Here is a 26,114-nt window from a genome sequence, read left to right as displayed (position 1 = left end):
ACTTATAATGCTCACACTCAAAACATGCGCTCTCTCTCAAATATTTTCTCTTCTCTCAAAAATCTTTGTTTCTTCTCTCAGATTTAAACAGATATTTTCTATATTATCACAGATATTTTTTCCTCTCGCTTGCCTCCATCTCCGCTCTGCACGGGTCTCAGTTACGCTCTGCTTGCGGATTTGTTTTGCTCTCTCAGACTGCAGTTGGATCGTTGCCTAGCAACCTTTCCAGCCAATAGAACGACAGCCTCGGAAAAGGTGCGCTTGTTTAACCCTACGGAGTGTGCCTGTGCTACTACGCCACTTATAAAGCGTCAGCTGAAACTGCTATTTACAGTAGTTTTGTGGCTGATTGTTGTTTAGAAATAGAAAACCTGGTTTCATTTCTTAGTTTTGCCCTGGATTTTGTAGCGTTTGTGGACGCTACGTCGCTACTTGATCAAAACAATAACGTCGCTACAGGAAAGTTACTTGATAAATAAAGCAGCGACGCTACGGTCAAGCTACTTGAAAATGTAGTTAAACTAATAGCTTCGCTACATGTAGCGGCGCTACTGCCCATCACTGCTCCTGTGACAAAACTATTATAATGATGCTAGTAGGCTACAACAACATCGTGTTTTCCCACACCACTGACTTTGTTCACCATGGTAACGTAATTCCTACTGAATCAGACAAGCTATTAGGCCTATATTGTCTCTTTCCTCACTCCAGGTAAAGTGAAGAAAATGTAAACCGCTGACATCAAATGGCAAACTCACCGTATGTATCTGCACGCAACCATAACTTTCCTAATCAAGCTCGATGACTGTGTGGAGATTCAAAGGGCGCGCTGTTGCTGCACTGCACAGCTGCTATGGTCCAGTTGATGGCCGTGTACCACGTGACGTGACGCTGGACGCGGAGCCAATGAAGGAAATGAATATCCTAACGATATTAATAATTGTATAAATAATTGTGTTTGTAAATAAACTAACAGGAACTTATCTTCAGATTAACTTGCCTTCTTGGTGGCTCGTTTTCAGTGCTTTACTGCAATTGTTTGGGGTTATATGGAAAAAAAATCAATAAATAAAAAAATAACAATAAAAATCGCAAAATAATTATGGGGTGGCTAATACCAACGAAGGGATGACTTCAGCCACCCTAAAATAGGTCTAGCCACGTCCCTGGTTTACAGGTAAACAACTTAAATACCTTATACTAAATGAGTGATTACAAAACATGTTTGAGTCTTTTCAGATTGCCCTTAAGGAAAAAAACAGACAACTCTGCGATTAATTAGTTGACGTATATAATTACGTTTTTCAAGAAATATCAAATTTCCTGGTAGGTAGAAGCTAGTGATGTGGGTGTTTTCTGTGATCCTCCTCTGTATTTAGGCGACTCCTTCATGGCTGGCTTACTTGACAGAGCCATGTTTTGGAAATAGAAGGATTATCTTTGGATTTGTCAGTCAGTCATTAGGTAGCAAAATGGGCGTGACAGATTTCTCTTGCAGATCAGCTAGGATCAGCAGAGGGACACTGAAAGCCGCACCAATGACCTCACTTTGGATCAGTTTCATGTTTGCAGATGTGCTCGTTTTGATAACTTCTTGTCTTTTTTAGACCTTTTAAAAAAGACATGGATATCCAGTTACTAAACCCTAAGCCTTCACACCTCAAATAAACTGTATGTTTAGCTTAAGTTACAATCCGTGTGGTGACAACAGATGAAAAGCCTCTTGAATAAATAAGCCTAAAAAAAAAAAAAAAAAAAAAAAAGAAAACTTAGTAAACCCTTTAATGTTTTTAATGTGATACCCTACCATGACTACATATCAACAGCTGAGAACCAAATGACCCAATGTGCATTTTGAAGGTTATTATACATTTATAATTCTTACTCTCCATTTGACACATCAGCATTTTTAGATAAAAATTAGTGGAACAAAGCTTGCCAAATACTGTCCTGTCTTCAAAACTGTGGCACCTTAAAACTGATATATTGTAAATGAAATAGTCATTCTATAAGCTATAGAGAGCAGATTGATATATGTATGCACTCCTTCTATACAGATAATTCAATGAATGCTTGTTTGGGTTACTGTATAGGCCTGGAACTCAATGCAACTTCAGACATTTTGGATTGAGAAAGCTTTCTGGATGGGAGGCGAAATGTCTTCAAACTTGGAAAACAAAGTGAATTTTTAAACTTTTTTGGTATGGTACTGAAAGAAAAATTTAGTTGTTTTTTTGGGGGGGGGGGCTTTACCAGGTCAGTGACTTTGCCAGATATACAGTAAACCCTTCTTATGACATAATTATCAATTAAAAAACTTAAACTTCCTGAAAATTTTTTTTGCCTATGCATGTAAATGTTCATAAATCTAGACAGTAATTGTCAACTTTTTCATTTTAGGGAAGCTGGGTGCATATCTAATTTAGGCTTAATGTAGTTTAACTTACAGACCAGTTATAGGTTTCACGCTGAAATCATGCAACTGGTAGCACTTTCCATGTGTTAAATAAAACAAGGGAATTTCATGTGTGCCTCACTAACGACAACCAATTGCCTCCTAATATTGATGTATGAAATGTTTACATTTTTATGCGGTATGGTTGCAGTCTATTATTTAAAAAGTCCCATTGTCTTATGTCATTTGCTAATCATTACTACGTATTCTGGCATGCAATAACCATATTTTAGTTGCTATTAATAGCCAGTATCAAATCAATGTCCTCAAAACCACACATATTAAAACTACTCAAAAGGAACCAGAAGTAAATCTCTGTTTAAGCATTGTCCACAAAAATCCCTATACTAATGTAAATAAGAGAAGGTTGTTTCATTTTTAGACAATGAATGGGAGTTTTAAATGGCTAATCTTTTTTCAAACAAGCTGTTTTGCATACCTAAAATAGTTTATTCATAAATCTATAACAAATAATTAAGAACCTACATTTATTGTGTTAATATAAGAAACAATGTTAACTGAGACTATTGTAACAGTACTTACAAAAGTAATTTATCTCACCATGTTAAGCACAGTAAGTACATATGTAGTGATGTTCTCATGGCCGTGGTTATTCATCATCTTTTTGTCAACTACCACCAGTGTCTCCACATTGAGCTTCTGGTTGGGTTGATTCTTCGTCAGCACTGCCCGTTTGTTCCTGGGGACAAACTTGTACTCATCTGGAAGGATGAAAACCTCCTCTTCTGGAGGTTTTGGCATATCTGTCAAAATAAATTCCAGACAACAAAAAAAACAAATTTAAATTAACATTTTATTTATTTTTAAGACATGGTAAAGATCTAAAATAATTCTACTGAGGGTCCTTATTAAGTTTCAGTAAAATAGCTTTTTAGGGTAAATAACAAAACATCCAGCTTAATGAACCATAATAAATGAATGAGCAGATTTTTATGTCCTAATGAAATGGTACATAATAAATAACATCAGCTCTAATTTCTACATGAAGAAAATCTTCCTTTTTTATCACCTGACCTGGATAAGATAATGAAAGGTTGTTTATATAGGAATTGACAGGTTATCTTCTCCTAAGGGTCAGGCAGTTGGGGTTGTGCAGGGCACCTGGGAAATCCTTGACTGATGCCTCTAAATGGCCTCAGTGATAAATGTAGTAATACCTGATCTTGCTGTTATATCATTAGAAATATTTGAACTAGTGCTCTCAAACTCAAGCCGGATGGTCAATATTTAGATGCTTTTCTGCTTCAACACAGCTGGCTCAAACACTGGCCTGCTGGGGAGTCTATTTAGACATTTTAGTTATGTGTTGGGCAAGAGGTTGTAGGACAGCAGTCATTGGCCAATTGCAATGTGTTCAGCAGCTCAAGCCATCTTTAATTAAATAATTTAAAATACATATTCTGCATGATAAAACGTTTTCGCTAGATTAATGCTTTTCTAATGTGTAGGAATTGATTTTGATTGTTTTCATCTGTACCTATGCAACCACAACCCAATAAAATGGTAAATAGTAAAAGACCTGTACTTGTATAGAGCTTTTTCAAGTCAGGAGACTTGACCAAAGCGCTTTACACTACTTTCAGTCATTCAGTCACACACTGATGATAGCAAATTACATTTTAGAGCAAGGCTCCTTTCCCTCTGACCACCATCTGTAGATAGTGGAGGTGAAGTGTCTTGCCCAAGGACAACACTGATGGCAGAGCTTGGGCTTGAACTGGCAACCCTCCGGTTGCAGAGTAAACTCCTACATCCGACAGATGTTTTCCTGTCATAGTGATTTAACATGTGGCTTATCCGAGTAAAGCTTAACTACTAATGAATCAATTGCATATGTAGAATTCTATATAAGACATTTTTCTAAGCAATATATGTTATGCAATGAATGTTGCTGGTTTAGAAAATAAAATAAGAAAGTGCCCTTACATACATTTCTTCCTTCTCCCACAGAAGTGCTGCCTCTGCTTTTCCCCATGTTTGTAATAACTGCGATGACGGCTGCGCTCTCCATGCTTCAGCTGGCCTCCATAACTTGTGTCATTACTTTTGTCATGCAGATTAACATGGCTGGAACCTTTTTGAATTTGCAGAGGCTCAGTTGAGGAAGGTAATCTTGATTTGTGATGAGATGAATCAGTAGATCTTTTCTGAAGACTGTGAAGCTTGTGATGGGTCTGCTTTGAATTGGTGTTTCCATCACTCTTGTAGAGGATGTGTGGCTGGTGACTGATAGGAGAGGTGAAGTTCTCCTTCTCTGCAAGGCTACGGGACACTGGTCTCAAGAAGTAGTCTGCATCCTGTGTTCGGATCAAACCTGACTAGAGACAAAATAAAAGGTTGACTCAGCTACATTACTCCAGATAAACTGCATGCATAGTCATGTTTAACAACAGATAAACGGTAAGCTAATATTCGAGTTCAACATTAATATATTTTTACAATATATGAGCCAAAAAAAGTAACAAAAAGAAAAAACACAAGTGAAGAAATTGTTTTTTTTTTATGTTCTAGACTAAAAAGTCATTTTTTCTCTTCAACTAAACATAGCCTAAAGGGCTGAACTCTTAATAGCTGCAACATGTTACCATGCAGCTATTTGTTGAGCTCCCAAACTTGTCTTAGTCAACAATTAGTCAAGATGTGACCCCTTGGTCACTCCGAACCTGCATCCGTTAAATGTCTGTGCAGTTCAATTATTAGCTTGGTCTCTTTCTCTAACATCTGTTCTTTTTCGAGGTCAGTGGCTACTTACCAGCAAAGAGAAAAAAAGAAAAAAAAAAAGAAGACTTTTGCAGTGTTGGAAGTTTTCTCTCAACCTATATTGTAAGTTAAAACTTATCTTGAACATGTACCCTGACTTACAGTTTAAATTCACTTTCAATTTGTTTGGTAGAGGGTCATACTTGTAATCCAACAAAGAGATGAATGACTGAATACAATACGAAGAAATTCATTAGGCAGAGCTTTTCAATTGTTTAGTTTCTCAAACATTAAGTCAGCCAATCACAAGGCAGCAACTCAGTGCATATACTAATCTATATATTTAAGTCATGAATATTTAAAGGTATAGTGGAGGATTTTTTGCAAGTAAAAAAAACAAAAAAAAAAAAACAAAACATCCACAACCCTGTACCCGCTCCTGAGAGGAAATGCCTATTAAACTAATGCGAGAGCATGAAAAACCCCATTTCTTTTCATGCACGCTCTGTTTAAAAGCTGTTTGCATCTCTCATACAAGGTTACTTTCCAAAGGAAGATTTGCAATTTTGAAAATGGGGACGAGCATGTAGGATGGCTTTACATAAACATATCACCAGAATGATTGACAATTAGGAGGACCACCACTTATTTAGATGATCCACCCGGACAAAGAAAATCCTCCACTATACCATTAACTATGATCAAACTGAGCATAAATATGAGAAAATTATGATATAGAAACTTTGAAAGTGACAGGGTGGAATAAGGCAGGCTTTTCTGAGTTTAACAGAAAGCCTTAAGGGAGAATAACTAACCTCAATACATGTTGTATCTCCATGTAGCTGGCAAACCACAACCAAAGCCGATATCAAGGGCTCTGTCAGCGAAGACCAGGAAAAATAGGCAACACTGGTTCACCAGATTTGGACACTTAAAAATCGGTCTGCTAAGGCTCAGCTTCAATCATTGCAATACAAGAATAGTGTTAAGAATTTTGCATTAAAAAAAGGAATGGATCAACCCTGCTTTATATCATAGTTCAGTCAGGTGTTGGGTTAATTGTGAAGGGACTTGCTCTTGGCGTAAATCACGTTCCTAACAACAACCGAGTATCGTAAATGTCACAACCTACAAGATAACCAATCTACTGATGGCTATTTTAATGATGATAGTGTACTAGGTTACAAACTTAAATCATCTCAAATTGCTTTCTTAAACACAACCATGAAAAAACTGTACTTTAATAAGCTCAACACTCACCACACCAAATTAACATATAAGGAATATTAAGGAACCTTGGATCATGGTGGCACAAGAGATCTACATCATGAATATGCAGCAAAAAGATTTGAAGCAACCTTGTGACTATTAACCTCTTTTCCCTTCAGTCAGCAAAAGTAATAACAGCCCATATTGCACATCAGGAATAATAATTTATATCTTTTGGAATACGTTTTAATAGAATTCTTAATGAATTGACAAATTCATAATATAACGTCTCTTTTAAAACCCTACCAAAATAGCAAGCAGAGTCATTTGGATCAAATTTCCTTTCCTATGTTGTTTATCTCTTTTTTTCCAGCCTCTATAAATGTGCAACACATCTGTGCTGACAGTCAGCTGGCATTGAAGTCTCTCAAATCACTTGGCAAATTTAGTAATTTCTTTCAGTTTTTTAATTAACTACAGTCTCTGTTTTCCTTTTGCTGAGTGGATTGTGTTGTCTTTTATTGCTGCAGCCAGAAAAATGGGAAAGAAAGTAGTCAGAGGTTGTTTTCAGAGAGTACAGTAAGTTTCTAAACACAGTATAATGTTTATGTTTCGACGTGGAACAGAGGCATGAAATAAAGTGCAACGAAACATCCAACAATTAGCTGGATGTTTGCCAGTATGACTGAGCATGTACAGTACGTCCTTTTTTAAAATGTGTCCATTTTCATGCCCTTACTCAAGCTTTTGGTGAGAACGTCTTGTTTACAAGTGTTACTTTGTCAGCTAATAATCACTTGCCATCACTCAGTTACTGTTTTCTGACAAAGAAACACTGTCCCAAAACGCATAGTGAGACATTTACAGCTGGAGACAAATTTGAACTTAGTACTTAAAGGATATTCGCTATATTTTAAATTCTTTTTAAAAGATAAAGGTGTGCGGATGGAAGTGTCTCTCCAACACTCATGAAGAATATCTTTAAAAAGCAACACTCAAAAGTTTTCATTTCTCTTTATAAAAATATAAAAAAAGAAACTGTCTTTAAAAATCAGACCTCCTCTTTGGCGTATATTTGATTTTTTCCTGGCTTAAAGAAAAAAGATAGATCAGCTTTCTGAATGCCATCTAGTAGGCATTTCCTGATACCAAATTTCTCCTAATAATGTACGAGCAGAAGCTCTGACATTTTAGTACTCGCTGATGCAGAGTACAGATAGAAGTGCTAAAAAAATCTTTGTAAATTTGAAAAGTTCTTAATCTTATTTTCTAAAATGCTAAGCCTACAAACTTTATTTTTATATAGGATCCTGTGCAGCGTAGTTGAAGTAGAGGGGGGGGGGGGATCTCAACAGAGGGCCTCTTGACAGCTGCAGCTCACTTATCTGTGTTGATACTGTGATCTTAGTCAAACATAGCAGTGGTATCGGTTCAGAATATCGGGTTGTTTTTTACAAGAACACGTACGACATGGGTGATGCCCAATACTGACAGATAATCGATACTAGGGCTGTAACTAACAATTATTTTGTAAATCTATTAATCCATCGATTATTTATTTGATTAATAGATTAATAAGAATAAATCTGATAGCCAAAGTTTCCTTAAAGAAGATTTTTTTATGAAATCAAACCAGGTGAATCTAAAACTTTTCCACTGGAGTTCTGGATAGAGCATATTGATAGATGGAAAAAAAAAAGTTTTTCTCTAAAAGCAAAATGTTTTTATATTTTGATATAATTACTGCTCTAAGTGGGTCTAGTTAACGATTAATCAATTACTAAATTAACTGACGATTAATCAGATTAATTCTTTCAGCCCTGATCATTAGGGATACCAGTAAAAAAAAGGATGTATCCTTGCTTCTATTATACAGTTTGCACAAACAGCCTCTAACCTATATACTCCCTTATGTCTTGTACGACATGTGTTTCAAAGTTCTTTTACTGACTGGTTGTTAATTGACTGACTGGATTTGACAGGCATGGAACTTGAAAGTTGAGAATGCCAGCATGGAATCCTTATTCTGGGTATTTGCAAGGAAAGTACTTTTCAATACCTTATAGATTGTTCCACACAAAAATCAATGAACCCTCCCGCTTTTTATCCTCTTAGTGTTGCATCTGGTTTTGGAAAATGTTTAAATCTAGGCATTTGTGACAAACACTGAGTCAACATTAACTACAAAAAACTAATGACTTTTCTCTTTTTTTCTTTTTTTTTTAACAAGGCAGAGGGTGGGAAAACAATACATGAACTAAATCAAAACAAAAGCAGAAGCATTTGAAGAAATGGCCTCTTATTGTCTTCATGCCATTCATAAAGAAAAATGTACAGTTACATGTGACAAGAACTGCTTGATTTTAAATGGCATCTGCGCTGCCACCGTGTAATTACAGCCAATTGTTAACATATGGTTTCAATAGAGGCATTTGACCTCAAGTTGCAGTCAGCCTTCAAACCTTAAGATAGTTAGCATTGTTTTTTGTCTGGGTAAAGCAATAAGGTTCCTGGTGTGATTAGACAAAAGGAATAAAAAGGAATGTCATACATCTTATGGTTTAGAGATCCTACATTGATTACTAAAATATTTAGTTTAGAGTAATTACTACAACTGTGATATTAAAGCATGCAGCCAAATCTCCTTGGTGTCTATACCACACATTAGGAAGAATTTTGTGTGGCAAAAAAAACCAAACAAAACTCAGTCCCAACCTCAGTATGAAACATATTGGCAGGGCACTAATGCCATAGAGATGTTTTTCTTTCACAACAGGGATATAGATGCTATTTAGAGTTATAAAAAAAATATATATAAGCTGATATACGGCAACTCTGGGGAAAAAAAAAAAAATCTATTTCCAGCAAGAAAATGTACCAAAGCACACAGCCAGAGCAACAATGAAATGGTTTTGCATTAAAACATATCGTTTAAAAATCATATGACAGCTGTCAACCTTAACTCCTCAAGTGCTAAAACTTTAAGATGCGTCTAAAAAGATGTGTCTAAATTAGATTAGTCCATACTGAGGAGGTAATTGAGTCATATGAATCCGGTGTATTGGACCAAGGACCAATTAATTGTAATTAATCAATCCTGATTGAGAGCTGGTTGTGTAATACTATTATTATTGTCATTAGTGTTCAACATTATCCTATAAGGTCTGAATGAGCTCATCCATCCATCCATATTCTCCCGCTGGTGCCTATCTCCCGCAGTTTATGGACGAGACCCTGGACAGGTCGCCAATCTGTCACTGGGAAACACAGAAACACAAAACCATGCACACACAAACACTCGCACCTAAGGACAATTTTTAGAAGCCAATTAACTTAAAAGTCATCTTTTTGGGCTGTGGGAGGAAGCCGGAGTACTCCAAGAGAACCTACGCATGCACAGGGAGACTCCATGAAAATAGAAAGGAATCAAACCCAGAACTTTCCTGCTAAAAAGCAAAAGTGCTACCTACTGCTCCATTGTGCAGCCCTGAATGACCTCAAATCATTTTAAATTAAAGCCAAAACTTTGATTCTTATCAATTTTACTTGATTACTGTAACTTCCATCAATGGTAGAAGTCAATATCTTGACACACCTAATTTTGCGTTTGAATGTGAACTCTCTGAGGTCTTTCAGTTCATATTCTAACCCTGCACACCCAGGGTGACACCAATTGGCATGTGTAACATGAAAGGAGCAATTTCCCCTGATCCTGTAACTAGTACGAGGGACCATGAGCAGGTTCATAATCTTGTCAGCAAAATTCCGTTGTTGACCATGTCAAATCCTGATGAGAGATCTAACAACACAAAAAGAGTGCATTTTCCAGATTCTGCGGACATCATAATATCACTAGATACTTCAAGCAGGGCAGTTTCCGTGGAGTGATGCTTGCAGAAGCCAGACTGCTCTCTAAAGTGCTTCATCTAATTTGCTAATAAAACAGGGGACTGAAATTTACGGTTTTTAAGAAAGCTGGGCTGCAAATCATCAACTCCAGTTTACAATCTGTACTTCCTAATGAAGGTGAAAAAATCATATCCTTCCCTATTAAATCCCATTCCTTTTGTTCAAGCGGACCGCAGGAGGTTAACCCAACTGCTTTCTTTTGTGTACTCTATATTCATTCTCTCAGGAAAGCCATTGCTCTTCCATTGCCTTAAAAAGAACAACTTCTTTGTTTTTTTTAATGGGTGACTTCAATAGATGCAGTTGCTTTTGTTAGGGGTAAACTTTGGCAGAATTTCCCTGATAATTCCTGAGCCAAGTTTGGAAACCTCTGCAATGTGGATTTTAGTGTTACAGTGAGAGGAGCACATTACATCATGCATTTAGAGGTAAACCACTATACATTTTATTTGTACAAGTCCATTTGGTGGAATACATCCTGATAATCCCTTAAAGTTAAAAGGATGTCATAAGAAACTTTGATGTAGGGAAGATCGGGGCTAGTTGTCACACAGGTAAGTTGTCACACTGCAATTATCCTCTCCACCAGAGGGTGCAACTAAAAACTGGAATACTAGTTTTCTTCGTTTGTATGGTAAGGTCCTATGGACTGAGTGAGAGGAAGACAACACATTGTTAGTTTAGATGAACACCAATTGAACATTTTCCACTACACAAAGTAAAAAATATTGACTATATTTCTTAAATTTAATTTAGATACAATTCTAGGAGTTATACATGTGGACTTGTTAAAATAGATATTAAGACATCAAGTCATACATCAGTCATTGTTCTGATTTAAATTAACGTTAAGCTAAAGCTAGAATTAGCAAACATGGTCATTTTGGGGTAAGTTGTCACATGTAACGACTACCCCAAAACTATAATTTTCAAATAATTTTAATTAGCACACCCTAAAGAAGATTTTACTTTTAAAAGAAAAAAAAAATAGTTGTTTAAAAGAAAGGAGAAAGTTAAAAGATGGTCAGGAGTTATAAGAGAACAACCTCAGGAAAGCACTCAGCATTTATGACATCCCTGGGATTGTAGCAACTACTTATCCGATAACTGCAACCCCACATAACATTCAAGCTTGCTTTCGTGCAACAGGGATTCAGCCTTACCAGGACCTAGCTCTACCAAGCCCAAGCACCAACTGGGCCAGCGCTGGACCAACAATGGCCCAGCTGCTCTAGGCCCAAGCACCAACCAAGAAGCTATTCCAGGCCTCCTCCATCAATGCATTTACTCTAGAGGATATAAGGCATTACCCAAAAGCTGGTCCAAGATAAAAAAAAGTTACCCAGCAGAGAAGGGAAACACCTCTATTCTCACTGACACACCGGTGAAAGAGGTCAATGAAGCAGAAAGGCAGGCAAAAGGGAAGACAAAAATGTTCAAAAAGAAAGGCAATGTAAAAAAATCACAGAGCAAAAGAAGCAATGCACTGGGAAGAAATAGAGAGCAAATGCAAAAAAGATAAACTCCAGATGACTCCTCATTGGAAGAAGATTAGTCCCTGTGCCTGGTCCTTAAAGAACCCATTGGAAATAGCTGTCCAGGACAACCATGGTTGCAGTGCATGAAATGATGGGCACATTAAGAATGCACCCCTGGCAATTCGTTCTACGTGTGCCAATACTGCAACTGAGATGGAGAGTCTGACTAGTGAGATCTCTTTTTGTTCCAGGACCAGTTTGTTTTGTAATGCTTGTTGCATAATATTTCATGATATATCATATTCTAAGTGTAATAAGAGTGAATTATTGTCATTTATCCACTTTCCATTAAGGAAATAACAATTCTTTTGTCCTTATTCTATTGGTTGCAAAATTCTGTGTGACATCTTACACCTAATAGTGTTGACAACTTACCCTTTGATGGGGCAACTTGTGGTCGAATTGATTGCTTATAACTCTGTACTGACACAAGATATGAAGAGCCATGGATACAAAATATATACTTGAAACTTTGGTCTTTCATCAGGTACATATTTTTTTAAAAACACTACTCAAAAAAATTAAAGGAACACTTTGAAAACCGGGTATGGCATCAAGTGAATTTAACTTCTAGGATATTGATTTGGTCAGGATATGTAGCAGAGGGGGTTGTTAATCAGTTGCAGCTGCTTTGGTGTTAATGAAATTAACAACAGGTGCACTAGAGGGGCAACCACGAGACGACCATCAAAACAGGAATGGTTTTATAGGTGGAGGCCACTGACATTTTTTCCCCTCCTCATCTTTTCTGACTCTTTCACCAGTTTTGCATTTGGCTAGAGTCACTGTCACTACTGTTAGCATGAGGCGATACCTGGACCCTACAGAGGTTACACAGGCAGTCCAACTCCTCCAGGATAGCACATCAATACATGCCATTGCCAGAAGGTTTGCCGTGTCTCCCAGCACAATCTCAAGAGCATGGAGGAGATTCCAGGAGATAGGCAGTTACTCCAGGAGAGCTGCACAGGGCCGTAGAAGGTCTACAACCCATCAGCAGGACCGGTATCTGCTCCTTTGTCCAAGGAGGAGCAGGAGGAGCACTGCCAGAGCCCTACAAAATGACCTCCAGCAGGCCACTTGTGTAAATGTGTCTGACAAAACAATCAGAAACAGACTTCACGAGGGTGGCCTGAGGGCCCGACGTCCTCTTGTGGTCCCTGTGCTCACTGCCCGGCCCCGTGGAGCTTGATTGGCATTTGCCACAGGACACCATAATTGGCAAGCCCGCCACTGGCGCCCTCTGCTTTTCACAGATGAGAGCAGGTTCACCCTGAGCACTTGTGACAGACGTGAAAGGGTCTGAAGAAGTTGTGGAGAATGTTATGCTGCCTGTAACATTGTTCAGCATGACCCGTTCGGTGGTGGGTCAGTGATGGTCTGGGGAGGCATATCCATGGAGGGGAACACAGACCTATACAGGCTAGACAATGGCACCCTGACTGCCATTAGGTATCGGGATGAAATTCTTGCACCCATTGTCAGACCCTATGCTGGTGCAGTGGGTCCTGGGTTCCTCCTGGTTTACGACAATGCCCGGTCTCATGTGGTGAGAGTATGCAGGAAGTTCCTGGAGGATGAAGGAATTAATACCACTGATTGGCCCCCACGCTCGCCTGACCTAAATCCAATAGAACACCTCTGGGACATTATGTTTCCATCCATCCGACGCCGCAAGGTTGCACTTCAGACTGTTCAGGAGCTCAGTGATGCCCTCGTCCAGATCTGGGAGGAGATACCCAAGGACACCATCTGTCGTCTCATTGGGAGCATGCCCCGACGTTGTCAGGCATGCATACATGCACATGGGGGCCATACAAATTACTGAATACCATTTTGGGTTGCAGCAATGAAATTTCAGCAAAATGGACTAGCCTGCTGCATCATATTTTCACCGTAATTTTTGGAGTGTCTTTGAATTCAGCCCTCTGTAGGTTGATCATTTTCATTTCCATCAAATGATGTGGCATCCTTTTGTTCCTAACACATCACCCAGACCATATGAGCATAAATAAACAGCATGATTTTTCTCCCCATTTGGGATCTGTTGTGTTTTCAAAGTGTTCCTTTAATTTTTTTGAGCAGTGTATATGATGTTTCGATTCCAAGATATAAATATGAGTGTAAAAAGTGTGACAACTAGCCCCGGTCTCTCCTACTTCTAACATAAAAAAACCCCAAAAAAACAAACACAATTGAACTGATTCAATTTATTTAACTTGCAAATACAGTCCAGTGTCACTACATAACATGCTTCAATGCTGTTTGTATGCCCAATACTGGCCACTATGTCAGGAGATTAGGTCACACTGATCCTAGTTCTATAGCAAGAGTCATCAGATTACATGCAGTCTTCCACTAGGTGCAAATAGCTGTCATAAAAAGCTGAAACACTTCTTGGGAGGGCGCAAACAGCTGGGCTCTTGGAGTCAAGACTCACAGAGGCAAGCTGCAACAGGAATGGGGGTGGACGGGTAAGAAAACTATAACGGAAAGAAAGAGGGGGCATTCATTGCTTTACAAGGTGCACCTTAATGTTCAGTAAGAGTATTTTCTATTTAGTTCTCCAAATAATTGGGGATTTCCATCAGGACCCGACTCTTATCCATCCAAAATCAATCTTTCCATCACTGGAGAAGCAAAGATTGATTTTCACACGCGATAAAACTAGTAACACCTTTCTTCATTAATGGCATGCAAAAAACTGAAGATAGCAACATGTCAAGACCACACCATTCACTTTTCAAAGCTATGTCTGATCAGCAGAGCATCCCTCATATAATCCTGGAAATCCCAAAGGTGGGACAAGTGTGCAGCATGAAATTACCACTCCTGCTCTACCAGCCTTAAGGCAAAAACTACACCAGTAATTAAGCAGAGGAAGGGGGAAAAGTTGTGTTTCCATGTGTGAAAGAATCAACCGAATAAGACAAAGAGGAATTAGAAAGAATACTAATAATGGAATATAGATAGACAGACAGACAGACAGACAGACACACAGACAGACAGATAGATAGAGAGAGACCCATTTATGCCAATTTGATATTTGACTAAGATGTAAACATGCATTCAGCAAGATTTCTGAGAAATTTTTCAATTTTTTGCTCAACACCATCAACAAAAAAACTAAACCTTGCGTGTTACAGTGGCTGTGCATCAACAGTTGGATATAAACGTCTTAATTCCACAATTATTCTATTTTTGGACACTAGGTTGCCTTTGTCTGATTAAATGTTATTATTCCACAATGTGACACCATCTTTATAAAAACCTTGACTCTCAGCTAGTCACTATTTAGGGGTTTGCAGGACGATTACTTTAGACACCTAAATATTTATATACTTACAAATGGTTGGAAAATGGTTCTTTTCACCTTTGAGGGAAGGATTCCCATGTTTTTTTTTTTTTTTTTTTAGTTTTACAAGAGAACAACAATGTCTTCTGAGCATTGAGATAACCCTGTATCTCTCCAACTCCAATAAATTCAGACAAATAAGGATCTGTCATGAAATGTATGAAACTATATGGATGGTGGATAGTACGGTTAGCTAGACTGGGTCATGGTCAAGACAAAAATAACCATGCAAAATAAAAAGGTAATTGCTTGCCCCCCCCTTGGATTTCTAGATAAAAAGTATCTATAATGGTTAATTGGTTATTCACAGCTTCATGTTTCAAGAATGTTAGACCAAAAAAAAGAAAAAAAAAAAGACTTGGGGCCATCAAGAAACAGTCTGAGCTATTTTCACCTTAGCCCATCCAAATGTATTAAATTCTAAAGTCGTTAGATAAGGTGTAGCCAAACAAAGGGAAAACAAGTGTTGTAACCAATTCCCTTGATTCATCTGTATGAAATTAATACAGAACTGCTGACATCAGCTGCAGTGCTGCGAATCTTTGCTCTCACTTCAGGCATAAATAATTACAATTTTGACTTGAATCACTAAACTAAAATAAATTGTATGATCATTTTCTTATTCACTGAGATGAAACTGTATTGCAGTTGCCCACCATGCTAAAAAACAAACAAAATAACCATCTTTTTGGACTATTGCCAAGACAGCAATCTGCTGTCATAATATAGCCACAACTTTCCCCATTACTGTGGTAAATGATTAAATGGAAATAAATGAATTTCACATCAAATAAACCAATCATTATAAATACAGCACACCTATACGTTAAAACATGGTCAAACAACATTACTAACATCAAAATATAGGAGATAGGAGAAGTTTAAATAGCTTAACGATTAACATTTATCTGACGACCAGTTGGGATTAGTGAAATGATGTTATGAGAAAAAAAAACACAAAAATGGGTCAGAGCTTGGAATGTGACATTTGGGCATCTTGGGGATTACGTGCCTATCTTTATATTTCCCCTGAAGCATTAATATCTTTGATTACAGATAAATATCAGTCTCTAAGTCACAGCAGAAAAAGTCCCTGTCCCTTTGGATGCAATTTCCCAGTTAGTCCTGGTCAACATCCCACCGTGAGAACCACTTTTACAGGCACTGCACTCCTTTATGACTAAATCTTTCTATTTCGAAAGCAGATATGCTCTTACGGATTAACAACTGTCCCCTTGAGATGTGCCATTCGAAACCTTTAGATTCAGACACAGTTCTCAGACACAGTGGTGGTTTGTATAAAATCTAAACAATACTAGCCTGAATCAGGGTTTTTATTACAACAGTCGGGCCAGGGTGAAAATCAAAAGATATAATTTCAAGACATGCTCTTTATTAAAACTAACAAAATATTATGCATGTGACTTTAAGACAGAGCGGATCGTTTTCTTAATGGCTTTGTTCGTTTTGTTGATATGAGCTTAGAGCGTTTGGATAATGTTTGGAGTCTTACAGTGTGGGAGGCATCTAGCTTACCTTGTGTCATACTTTAGTATTAAAGTCTTTTACACATTTGTAAAAGAAAAGCAAACAACACCAAAGCCACAGTTGGAACTGGCCAAGTTTTTGTGCAGAACAACAAAGTTCATTATAATGGCTTAAGTGATTATTAAAAACATACCTTTAAAAATAAAGTTTTAGTTATTTTCCACAGATTTTACCTCTTGTGAAATTCTATTTATGGAAAAACATTCTTTTTTTGGATATCTATACTGAGCATCGGGTAAGATGCATCACCACTGCCTAAAATACCATGTCTGGTTAGCATTTTTTTTCCACAAATAAGATAAATTTTTCTTTTCTTTCTTCATTGCATATCATTTCACTGAATTTAGAAACAGTACAATGCATAAAGAAAGAATAAAGGATTTTGTACACACTGCAGAAAAGGGATGTTTCAAAGAGTAATATCATCAATGAGAATTTAGTTTAAATAAAACCAGATGCACTCTTTCTAACATCATCTAGACAGACTTTCCTCTCTACCAATGCTGTATAAAAACACTTTACAGAAACAAAAACAAAATGGTGACATTAACAAAGGACTTAAGATAAATCTCCACAATTCTGTAAAGCAGCTCTGCTGTCTCATCCTGTAAAAAACGTAAGCCTTATTTGTGATTTCATATTTTTCAGACAAACCTAAATAAAGGATCACACAGCTTTCCTTAATCTGTAGGCTTTAGCATGACAAGCCCTGACACATTGTGCTTACATTATCACATTATCAAGACCAGTCAGGTTTATTTGGCTCCCAAGCTCCTGATTATCTTTGGTTCATGGACTGTGATTAAAGCGTTCAATGATGAATGTAATGCTTCCAAAGCCTAAACTAAAACAAGATTGTCCCCGTGATATACTTTCTTTTCCACTCTCCTCCTTATTTGTCAAAAAGAAAATCCATTATCCATTATAAAAATCTTGTTACCTATGAAACCATTCCCCAGTCTGTTACATGACAACCACAAACATAAATTCATTACTTTTATTTGTATCTCATATGATTGACCAACACAAAGTAACACGTGATTGTGAAGCGAAAAGAAATATATACACAGACTCTTGATCCTTTTAAAATAAAAGCCTGAAAATGCGTCTGGCATCTGCATCCGACTCATAGACCTCTAAATAAACTCATGTGTAACCAATTGCTTGGAGAACACACCTAGATAGATTCCACATGTGTGTAATTTAATCAGCCCAGAAAAACAGATGTTTTCTGAAGGTCTTACAGTTTTGCTAAAGAACAGAGAACAAGCAGTTCTATTAATAATAACTCATAGAACACATCAGACAGGTCAGGGATACATTTTTGGAGAAGTTTCAACGGAATTAGGTTAGAAATACAGAATCTAAGCTTTGAACATCTAACAGACAGTGGAGACATTGTGAAACAACTGCAAACCTAAACGTTCATGGTTGTCCACTTAGAGTGACAATGCCAGCCAAGGAGGACAATAGCCAGAGACGCAGTTAGGAGGTTCATGGTAACCTAAAGAAGGCTGCTATTAGTCATGTCCTTCATAAAATTGACACTATTAAAAGATTGGTAAGAATAAATCTGTAATTGAAAGAAATCCATCTGAAATCAGTGTTGCTGCCTGCAATGGTACATGTAGGGGGCAGAGCAAACATAAGAAGGTGCTCTGCCCAAAAGGTAACAAAAAGCTTTTTTTAATATACATACAATCTGTGATAAAACAAAAGGCACTCTACATCATCCTGAAAACACCATTTTCACTTTGGAACATACAGGTGCTGGTCATAAAATTAGAATATCATGAAAAAGTAGATTGATTTCAGTAATTCCATTTAAAAAGTGAAACTTGTATATTATATTCATACATTACATACAAACTCATATATTTCAGATGTTTATTTTGTTTAATTTTGATGATTACAAATGACAAATGAAAATCTCAAATTCATCATATCAGAAAATTAGAATATTACTGAAGACCAATAAAAACAAAGGATTTATAGAAATGTTGGCCAACTGAAAAGTATGAACATGAAAAGTATGAGCATGTACAGCACTCAGTATTTAGTTGGGCCTCCTTTGGCCTGTATTACTGCAGCAATGCGGCGTGGCATGGAGTCGATCAGTCTGTGGCACTGCTCAGGTGTTATGATAGCCCAGGTTGCTCTAATAGTGGCTTTTAGCTCTTCTGAATTGTTGGGTCTGGTGTATTGCATCTTCTTCTTCACAATACCCCATAGATTTTCTATGGGGTTAAGGTCAGGAGAGTTTGCTGGCCAATTAAGAACAGGGATACCATGGTCCTTCAACCAGGTACTGGTAGCTTTGGCACTGTGTGCAGGTGCCAAGTCCTGTTGGAAAATGAAATCTGCATCTCCAAAAAGTTGGTCAGCTGCAGGAAGCATGAAGTGCTCTAAAACTTCCTGGTATGTGGCTGCGTTGACCCTGGACCTCAGAAAACACAATGGACCAACACCAGCAGATGACATGGCACCCCAAACCATCACTGACTGTGGAAACTTTACACTGGACTTCAAGCAACGTGGATGAAGTGCCTCTCTTCTTTTCCTCCAGACTCTGGGACCTTGATTTCCAAAGGAAATGCAAAATTTACTTTAATCAGAGAACATGACTTTGGACCACTCACCAGCAGTCCAGTCCTGTTTCTCTTTAGCCCAGGCAAGACGCTTCTGACGCTGTCTGTGGTTCAAGAGTGGCTTGACACAAGGAATGCGACAGCAGAAACCCATGTCTTTCATACGTCTGTGTGTGGTGGTTCTTGAAGCACTCACTCCAGCTGCAGTCCACTCTTTGTGAATCTCCCCCACATTTTTGAATGGGTTTTGTTTCACAATCCTCTCCAGGGTGCGGTTATCTCTCTTGCTTGTACACTTTTTTCGACCACATCTTTTCCTTCCCTTCGCCTCTCTATTAATGTGCTTGGACACTGAGCTCTGTGAACAGCCAGCCTGTTTAGCGATGACCTTTTGTGTCTTGCCCTCCTTGTGCAAGGTGTCGATGGTCGTCTTTTGGACAACTGTCAAGTCAGCAGTCTTCCCCATGATTGTGTAGCCTATAGAACTAGACTGAAAGACCATTTAAAGGCTTTTGCAGGTGGTTTGAGTTAATTAGCTGATTAGAGTGTGGCACCAGGGGCCATCAATTTTGAACCTTTTCACAATATTCTAATTTTCTGATATGATGAATTTGAGATTTTCATTTGTTGTCATTTGTAATCATCAAAATTAAACAAAATAAACATCTGAAATATATGAGTTTGTATGTAATGTATGAATATAATATACAAGTTTCACTTTTTAAATGGAATTACTGAAATCAATCTACTTTTTCATGATATTCTAATTTTATGACCAGCACCTGTATTGGTTGGAGCATTATGATGTGGGCATGCTGTTCCTCCTCAGTACCAGAGAAATCAGTGAGGGTTGATAGAAAAAGACCTTAAGTTAGAAAGATGTCATTCGGGTAACAGAACCTGCTAGAGGTCAACCAAAGACCTGAGTTTAACCTCCTTTCTGGAGAACAATCCCAAATCTACAGCTAAACATTATTGTTTATATGACAGCTGATGTCCAGGTTCTAAAATTGTTCTTAATCTTATTGACAATCTGTAGCAGACTTAAAAATTACAGGCAACCTGACAATACGATTTAATGGTCTCTGTTTAGTCTTTCATAGTTTGAGACAGTTTTCAAGGAAGAATTAACAAACCTATTCTTCAGTTGTGCAGTGCTAATTAAGATATACACTCAAATACTTGCAGCTTCAATTGCTCTGAAAGGTGATTCTACAAAGCATTTAATCAGATTACCTGGATGTTAGATATCTATTAGAAAAACTTCAGAGTTTAGAACATTCATTTTCTTCCACCTGACTTTAATGTCTTACTCTGTTTTGGTTCATCATGTGAAATTCTTCTGCAAAGCCTAGTATAATCTCCTTTCTTAGCTTTAGCTGACACGGAATTGTGTGCATGTTCAGACTCACCATCCCCAAGCATGTGGACAGTGCCACTGAGGAGTTGACCCTTGACCTCAGTGACCCCTGGTAAAAGCAGTGGTCGTCTTGGTGGTAGGCCCTCAGGCTCTTTGTGCCGTTTCTTCCCAGGACCTGGACAGTGAAGCCAGGTGCGATTAGGCTTTGTGAAGCCTCTCTCAGCTCCATGTGGAAATCCTGGCCCAATCCCCTGAGCTGGAAGTGGACTGTTTCACTGGTGGGGCCAGCGTCTGAAGGGTGCGCATCAGAAGGAAGGGATCTACGCCGTCTTCTACGCTTATGATGTGCGACTTCATGAGAGATGTACACACCTTGGTGGTTAACCTCATAGGGGGCTACTATTTCATATTCTAGATAGGAAATAACGGAGGACAGGAACAAAATAGAAAGAAAAATGAATAAATATTTCATTTTCTACAACAATGCATTAAATACTGAACCACAGAGAGGGAATATATCCTGAAGAGTTAATAGCTCATTTCCATTAGTCATATCAACAAAGCATAAATAGTGAAGGGGAACCTGAATTTAACAGTTGTTGTATTGCTTTTACAATTCTCATGAATCTAAACAGTTGTTACCTTTTTTGTGAAATAATACTAGAACAGTACATTCAAATAAGCTTTAAAATCCAGTAAATCTTAGACATTGCTTTGGAGAGAGCAATTTAATGTATTCATTTTTTTTAAGGTGTTGCAGGTTATTCCAAATGAATCCTGTTAGATTCAACTATACATTTATGGCAATATTTTCACAACATTGTGTATTAGAATTAGTTTTGTGGTAGATATTCTCATCCAGTTTTTTTTTTCCTTTACCAGTTTTTTCTTGATTGTTTCTAAAATATAGATAACCTTTCTTTTAGTGTTACATTAAAACAAGAATTAGAAATTCACTCTTGCAACTATAGTAGATTATTGAACTCGAGCAACAAACAAGTCAAATTCATGAACCTTAATGTTTCACAAATTATGTGTTATTACCAGTTCTTTTTTCTAAAGATATCACAACATCTTTACTATTTTATTTTAGTTAAATTTCCTATTCAGGTTTAGATTTGCTTTTTTTTATGACCAACTGGTTAGATGGAATAGTGTTTTACGTAAAAGCACGGTGCAATTACATTTCTTTTGGATGATTACTTCTCTGGATGGTTACTTTTTGTTTCAGAGTGCTAGCATTAGCCAGTGTATGAAGGGGTTTTCAGTGTTAAGATCCAAGTAAATCTACCTTCTGTTGTTTTTCAAATGTTTGACAATTCTTAGCAAAGTTTTAGTAGTTTGGCATTCAGCAAGCTGTAAACTAAGTTAACCAGGTCTTACAATATAAGATGAAGCAAAAAGCCTTTTGATATTGTTTGGAGATCACTATACAAATCAATAGCTGCTTCTGTTAGATGAATAATATTATTTGAAGAAGATTCTATTCAACATACTGTGCAATAATCTGTCATTACAGTAAAACAATTGTACTTTGTAAGACTTCTTGAACTCACATAAATTCTCAAAATAAAATATAATAATATTTTCCTGGTAAACATTACATATACAAATCTTCTACTAAGTCTGCATTTAGTTGAACTTACCAAAACAAACTGGACATTTCTATAGCCGTACTTATCTTGAATTAAGAAAAGCCATTATTTTCCATTCCTTTTTTACATCCTTCTTGACCTTACTCATATATTTCTTTCTGGCAGGGTCAAGACATAATTACAAGTAAAAGCTTGCTTTTCCAAAAAAGACTATTCGGTAGGGAGTGAGTTATATTACATGTAGTGTTTTACTGCATTCTCAGGCCATATAACTGCAGGTCATACAGCAGCATGGTGGCAGGTCACATTTCTGGCCTCCCGAAACTGTTCTACACACAATAGTGCTTTGGCAAGAGAAACTAATGGATAGATCTAGAGTTGACAATCACTTAGTTAAAGCATTAACAGCAACAAATACAATTGTTTCATTGTTAATGATAGCAGCAAATTGTATTGTAAACGGCCTAGGTGTGCCTACCCCCATACAGTATGTATCCTCATTTTGCATTGTTGCAACTAGTTATTTCTTAAGTGCATCAATGTATGTTATATGTATTTCATCCGACAGTCCTGAACAAAATAATGCAAACATTAGATGTGAAAATGAAAGAATGTGTGGTTTTAAATACTATCCCACAAAAACAAAGAAATCTATTACTCAAAAGCGTTGTGTGCATTTGCACTCTGCAGGCTTTTAAAAACATAACAAAGTCTTAAAAAATGTTGCGTTTCAGAAATCCACTCATGAAAATCATTAAGAGTGAGGAATACTTCAAAAATGGTCATGGATAATGTTACAAAATTTACAGCAGGTTTATGTTTAAAAGCTATTTTGGGTGTTAGGGCCAGTTTGTGGCAGTGTGCAGAGTGAGCCGTTTCAAAGATAATTAAATATAGCCCATAGACATGGATTGACACTGCAGACTTGTAGACGGTGTGTCATCAGAAGCAGCGCGTCTGTCTGTGGTTTGAACTTTGTGATGTGTTGCATTTTCAAGCAGACATAAAGTCACTGCCCATAGACTGAAATACATACACACTCAATTACACAGGCATTTATATTCTTGCTTTGCATAGATTGCATTAGTTTCTTAAAGATGGCGTTTCCGATAAAAGGCTTTCATTAGGTCTTTAAATATTAACCCTAAGGATTAATCAGTAAGTTTGAAGATAAATATTTCCATCAGATATCAGGAAGACAAGCATGTAGGCTAAAATGATCTTCTCTAAGTTACAGCATTGGAACCATCAGCAAAGAGACACATATGCACATAGAAATGCAGACATTCAGCGTTGAAGTTAATAGTCCCACTCTAAGTTGGGAAAAAAAAAAGAAGAAACCCCAGCTGCACTGACCCGTGTCTGACAATATACAAACAAAGAGTCTGCGGGAAAAGTGCACACAGGCCCCCCCACACACAGTTTGTCTGCTGACATCTGCTGAACTGAGACAAGGTCTTGAAGTTGTTAGTTTGTTGGTTTAGATGATCCTGGTGGCCATTAGCACTAATAAAACAGCACTCTGACTTAAAAGTCAACATTAGTCTAAGCACTGAGATTTTATACTTCACAAAACTCAACCTTTTCAGTGTCAAATATCTTGTCGTGGTTAAGATCAGTGCATGAATAATTAAAATACCAACCCATGCATGATCAGAAAGTGGAGGAACACATTTAAAAAGGTAAATATTTATACTTTCACCAAACTCCACAATTTATGCTTGTCATGACAGCAACAGCTCAATTTAGAAGGCTATAACAACCAAATAATTTAATATTTCAACAGTGAAATACAAATATAAAATAAACAAATCTGTAAAATGCTATTACTTAGTTACATTAATGATTAGCTAATCAGGAACCACTTAACTCCTTAAAAACTTTGTTTTTATACTTAGACTACTTCATAGGTGATCCTATTCCACTGTTGTGTAGTACTTAAGCCCATTTCTTTGGTCTTTTCCATTAACTTCAACTTTAGATTGTAACCATGTTCCTGAATAGAATAAGTTATGCATCAATTATCAGCAGCTTCTCTTTTGTGTCAGGTGATGTGTCGCCTCCTTGTGGTGAAGAGAGGAACCACACCACACAGGTGAGCGTAGACCCAGAGAAACACGCTGTGGGAAAACTTTCCTGGATTTGGAAGGTGCAAAAATTATGCTTTCAAGATAAAACAGTAGGCTTTATTCAGCCTTATATTTTGTAGGATAGAAACAGACATTTAACTGCTCTTAACACTTAGCATACCTGTGTTTTGAGGTAAATTGAGCGAGTGAAGAACCTCAGAGGCACCTTGATTTTGAGCGCTGTCTTCACTATTTATCACAAACAAGCTCTGCAAGGAAGGGAAAAGAAAGAAAGAAAGGGTTTTCCCCCGGAAATGCTAATGAGCAGTAACATGATGAATTAATAAGATCTGCAAACATGTGCGAACGTGCGCAAAGGAGATAATTAACCTTTTACAAGAGACTTACTTTGCACGGTGTAAGAAAGCAGATGAGACAAAAAATCAACCGCGGCGTCCGATTTAGTTTTGCAGGAAAGGAGTGCAACAATGCCATCTCTGTAGATCACTATAAAAAAATAAAAATAAAAAAAACTGCTCAGGTTTATCTGCAGCTCGAGCAGAAAAAAAAACTTAAGAGCGGCTGCAGAAGATTGGTTGATCAACCAGTCTCAGATGCGGTCTTCTTCAGGTGAAGTTCATTAAATTTCCAGCGCAGCTCCCAGATGCATGAAAGTGCATGAACTCAGGTCCTCTCCCCCTCCTTCAGTCATGTTTCCTTTTCACCTAAAAGCAATCATTCCCCCTGCCGCTCTCTGTCTTTTCCAGTGACCCCTGCGGACCACTTTGACTCTTGGTCAAATCATGTGATTATCAGAAATAGGCCTTGGTTCTTATTGGCAAAAGCAAACTTCTGTGAGAATCGCACTGAGCTCTTCCCTCAGTGAAGTCTGCCGAGAGGCAGCTCTGACTGCAGCAGTGAGTTCAGAGGAGTGGGGGGGGGGGATAACTAGACTCCAGCTTGCAGCCAATCACATGTGACACCTGTGTTTGTATCGATCTCCCTTCTAATTATAGTCAAGCATGACTCACATATGGTCAAACTGAAATAGAAACTCATATACCTCATGTGATTAAAGAAAATGCCTTTTTTGTTTGTTTAGGCATTCTCTCTTTTAACCCCTACGGAAAAAAAATCCATTGCTAGGGTAAATACATGCATGCAGGGGCGGAGCTAGATGGGGGGCCAGGGGTGCCCATGGCCACCATTAGCCACTCATTGGCCACCCCTACCATTTCCCCCCCCTCATACAGATGGTGGCAACAGTAAAGGCTGTTTCATACTTCAAAACTAGCTTGTCTGCGTAGGTGTTGCGGGGAACGCAAAGACGTCCCTGCCACCTACGCAGACACTGCTGCTGCACCCCTCCCCCACCCAGATTTAGGTGACCGCAGACAGTGCCGCAGACAGGAGGTCGGCTTGTTTTGTTTGTATGACTGCAATTGCGGAAAACAACTCGTGAAGTTAGACCAGCTAGAAGAGCAAGGTGCGCGAGAACACTGTGACCCTTTTTCCATCTGGATCCCCGCTGTTCATGTCCCTCCCTCCGTTGCCCGCACTTCCTCACCGCATCGGCCTTATCTAGACTCACAGCATATAGCGCAGACCACGCTTAAAATTGAGCATCAAGCAAAACTGTCTGCGTCAAGCTCACTGCGACACACTGCTGCAGGAGTATAACCAGCTCTTAATATTCTCAAGTGGAATATTCAAAACATTACATTTTTGTGGTTAATTATAAACATCAACTTACTAACATCAAAG

The 26,114-nt window shown here is 37.9% G+C and overlaps 1 protein-coding gene across 1 annotated transcript in view; it reads right to left on the bottom strand.

Annotated features, from left to right (window-relative positions):
* LOC119791339 (A disintegrin and metalloproteinase with thrombospondin motifs 16) overlaps window positions 1–25,272 on the bottom strand; it is a 77,861-nt gene extending 52,589 nt beyond the window's left edge. Inside the window, exons 1-5 of the mRNA XM_038297390.1 lie at window positions 24,759–25,272; window positions 24,532–24,619; window positions 20,739–21,097; window positions 4,410–4,797; window positions 3,020–3,222 (exon numbers count right to left, since the gene is read on the bottom strand). Coding sequence (XP_038153318.1) covers window positions 3,020–3,222; window positions 4,410–4,797; window positions 20,739–21,097; window positions 24,532–24,619; window positions 24,759–24,845 — 1,125 coding nt within the window. The 5' untranslated portion in view covers window positions 24,846–25,272. The remainder of the gene's footprint in view (window positions 1–3,019; window positions 3,223–4,409; window positions 4,798–20,738; window positions 21,098–24,531; window positions 24,620–24,758) is intronic.
* Window positions 25,273–26,114: the final 842 nt, after the last annotated feature.

Source organism: Cyprinodon tularosa, unplaced genomic scaffold (assembly GCF_016077235.1).
Source record: "Cyprinodon tularosa strain WSP-4 unplaced genomic scaffold, ASM1607723v1 ctg387, whole genome shotgun sequence".
In the NCBI taxonomy this organism is placed as follows: domain Eukaryota; kingdom Metazoa; phylum Chordata; class Actinopteri; order Cyprinodontiformes; family Cyprinodontidae; genus Cyprinodon; species Cyprinodon tularosa.
The sequence above is the reverse complement of the archived record's forward strand: the minus strand, read 5'-3'. Positions and strand labels throughout refer to the sequence as shown.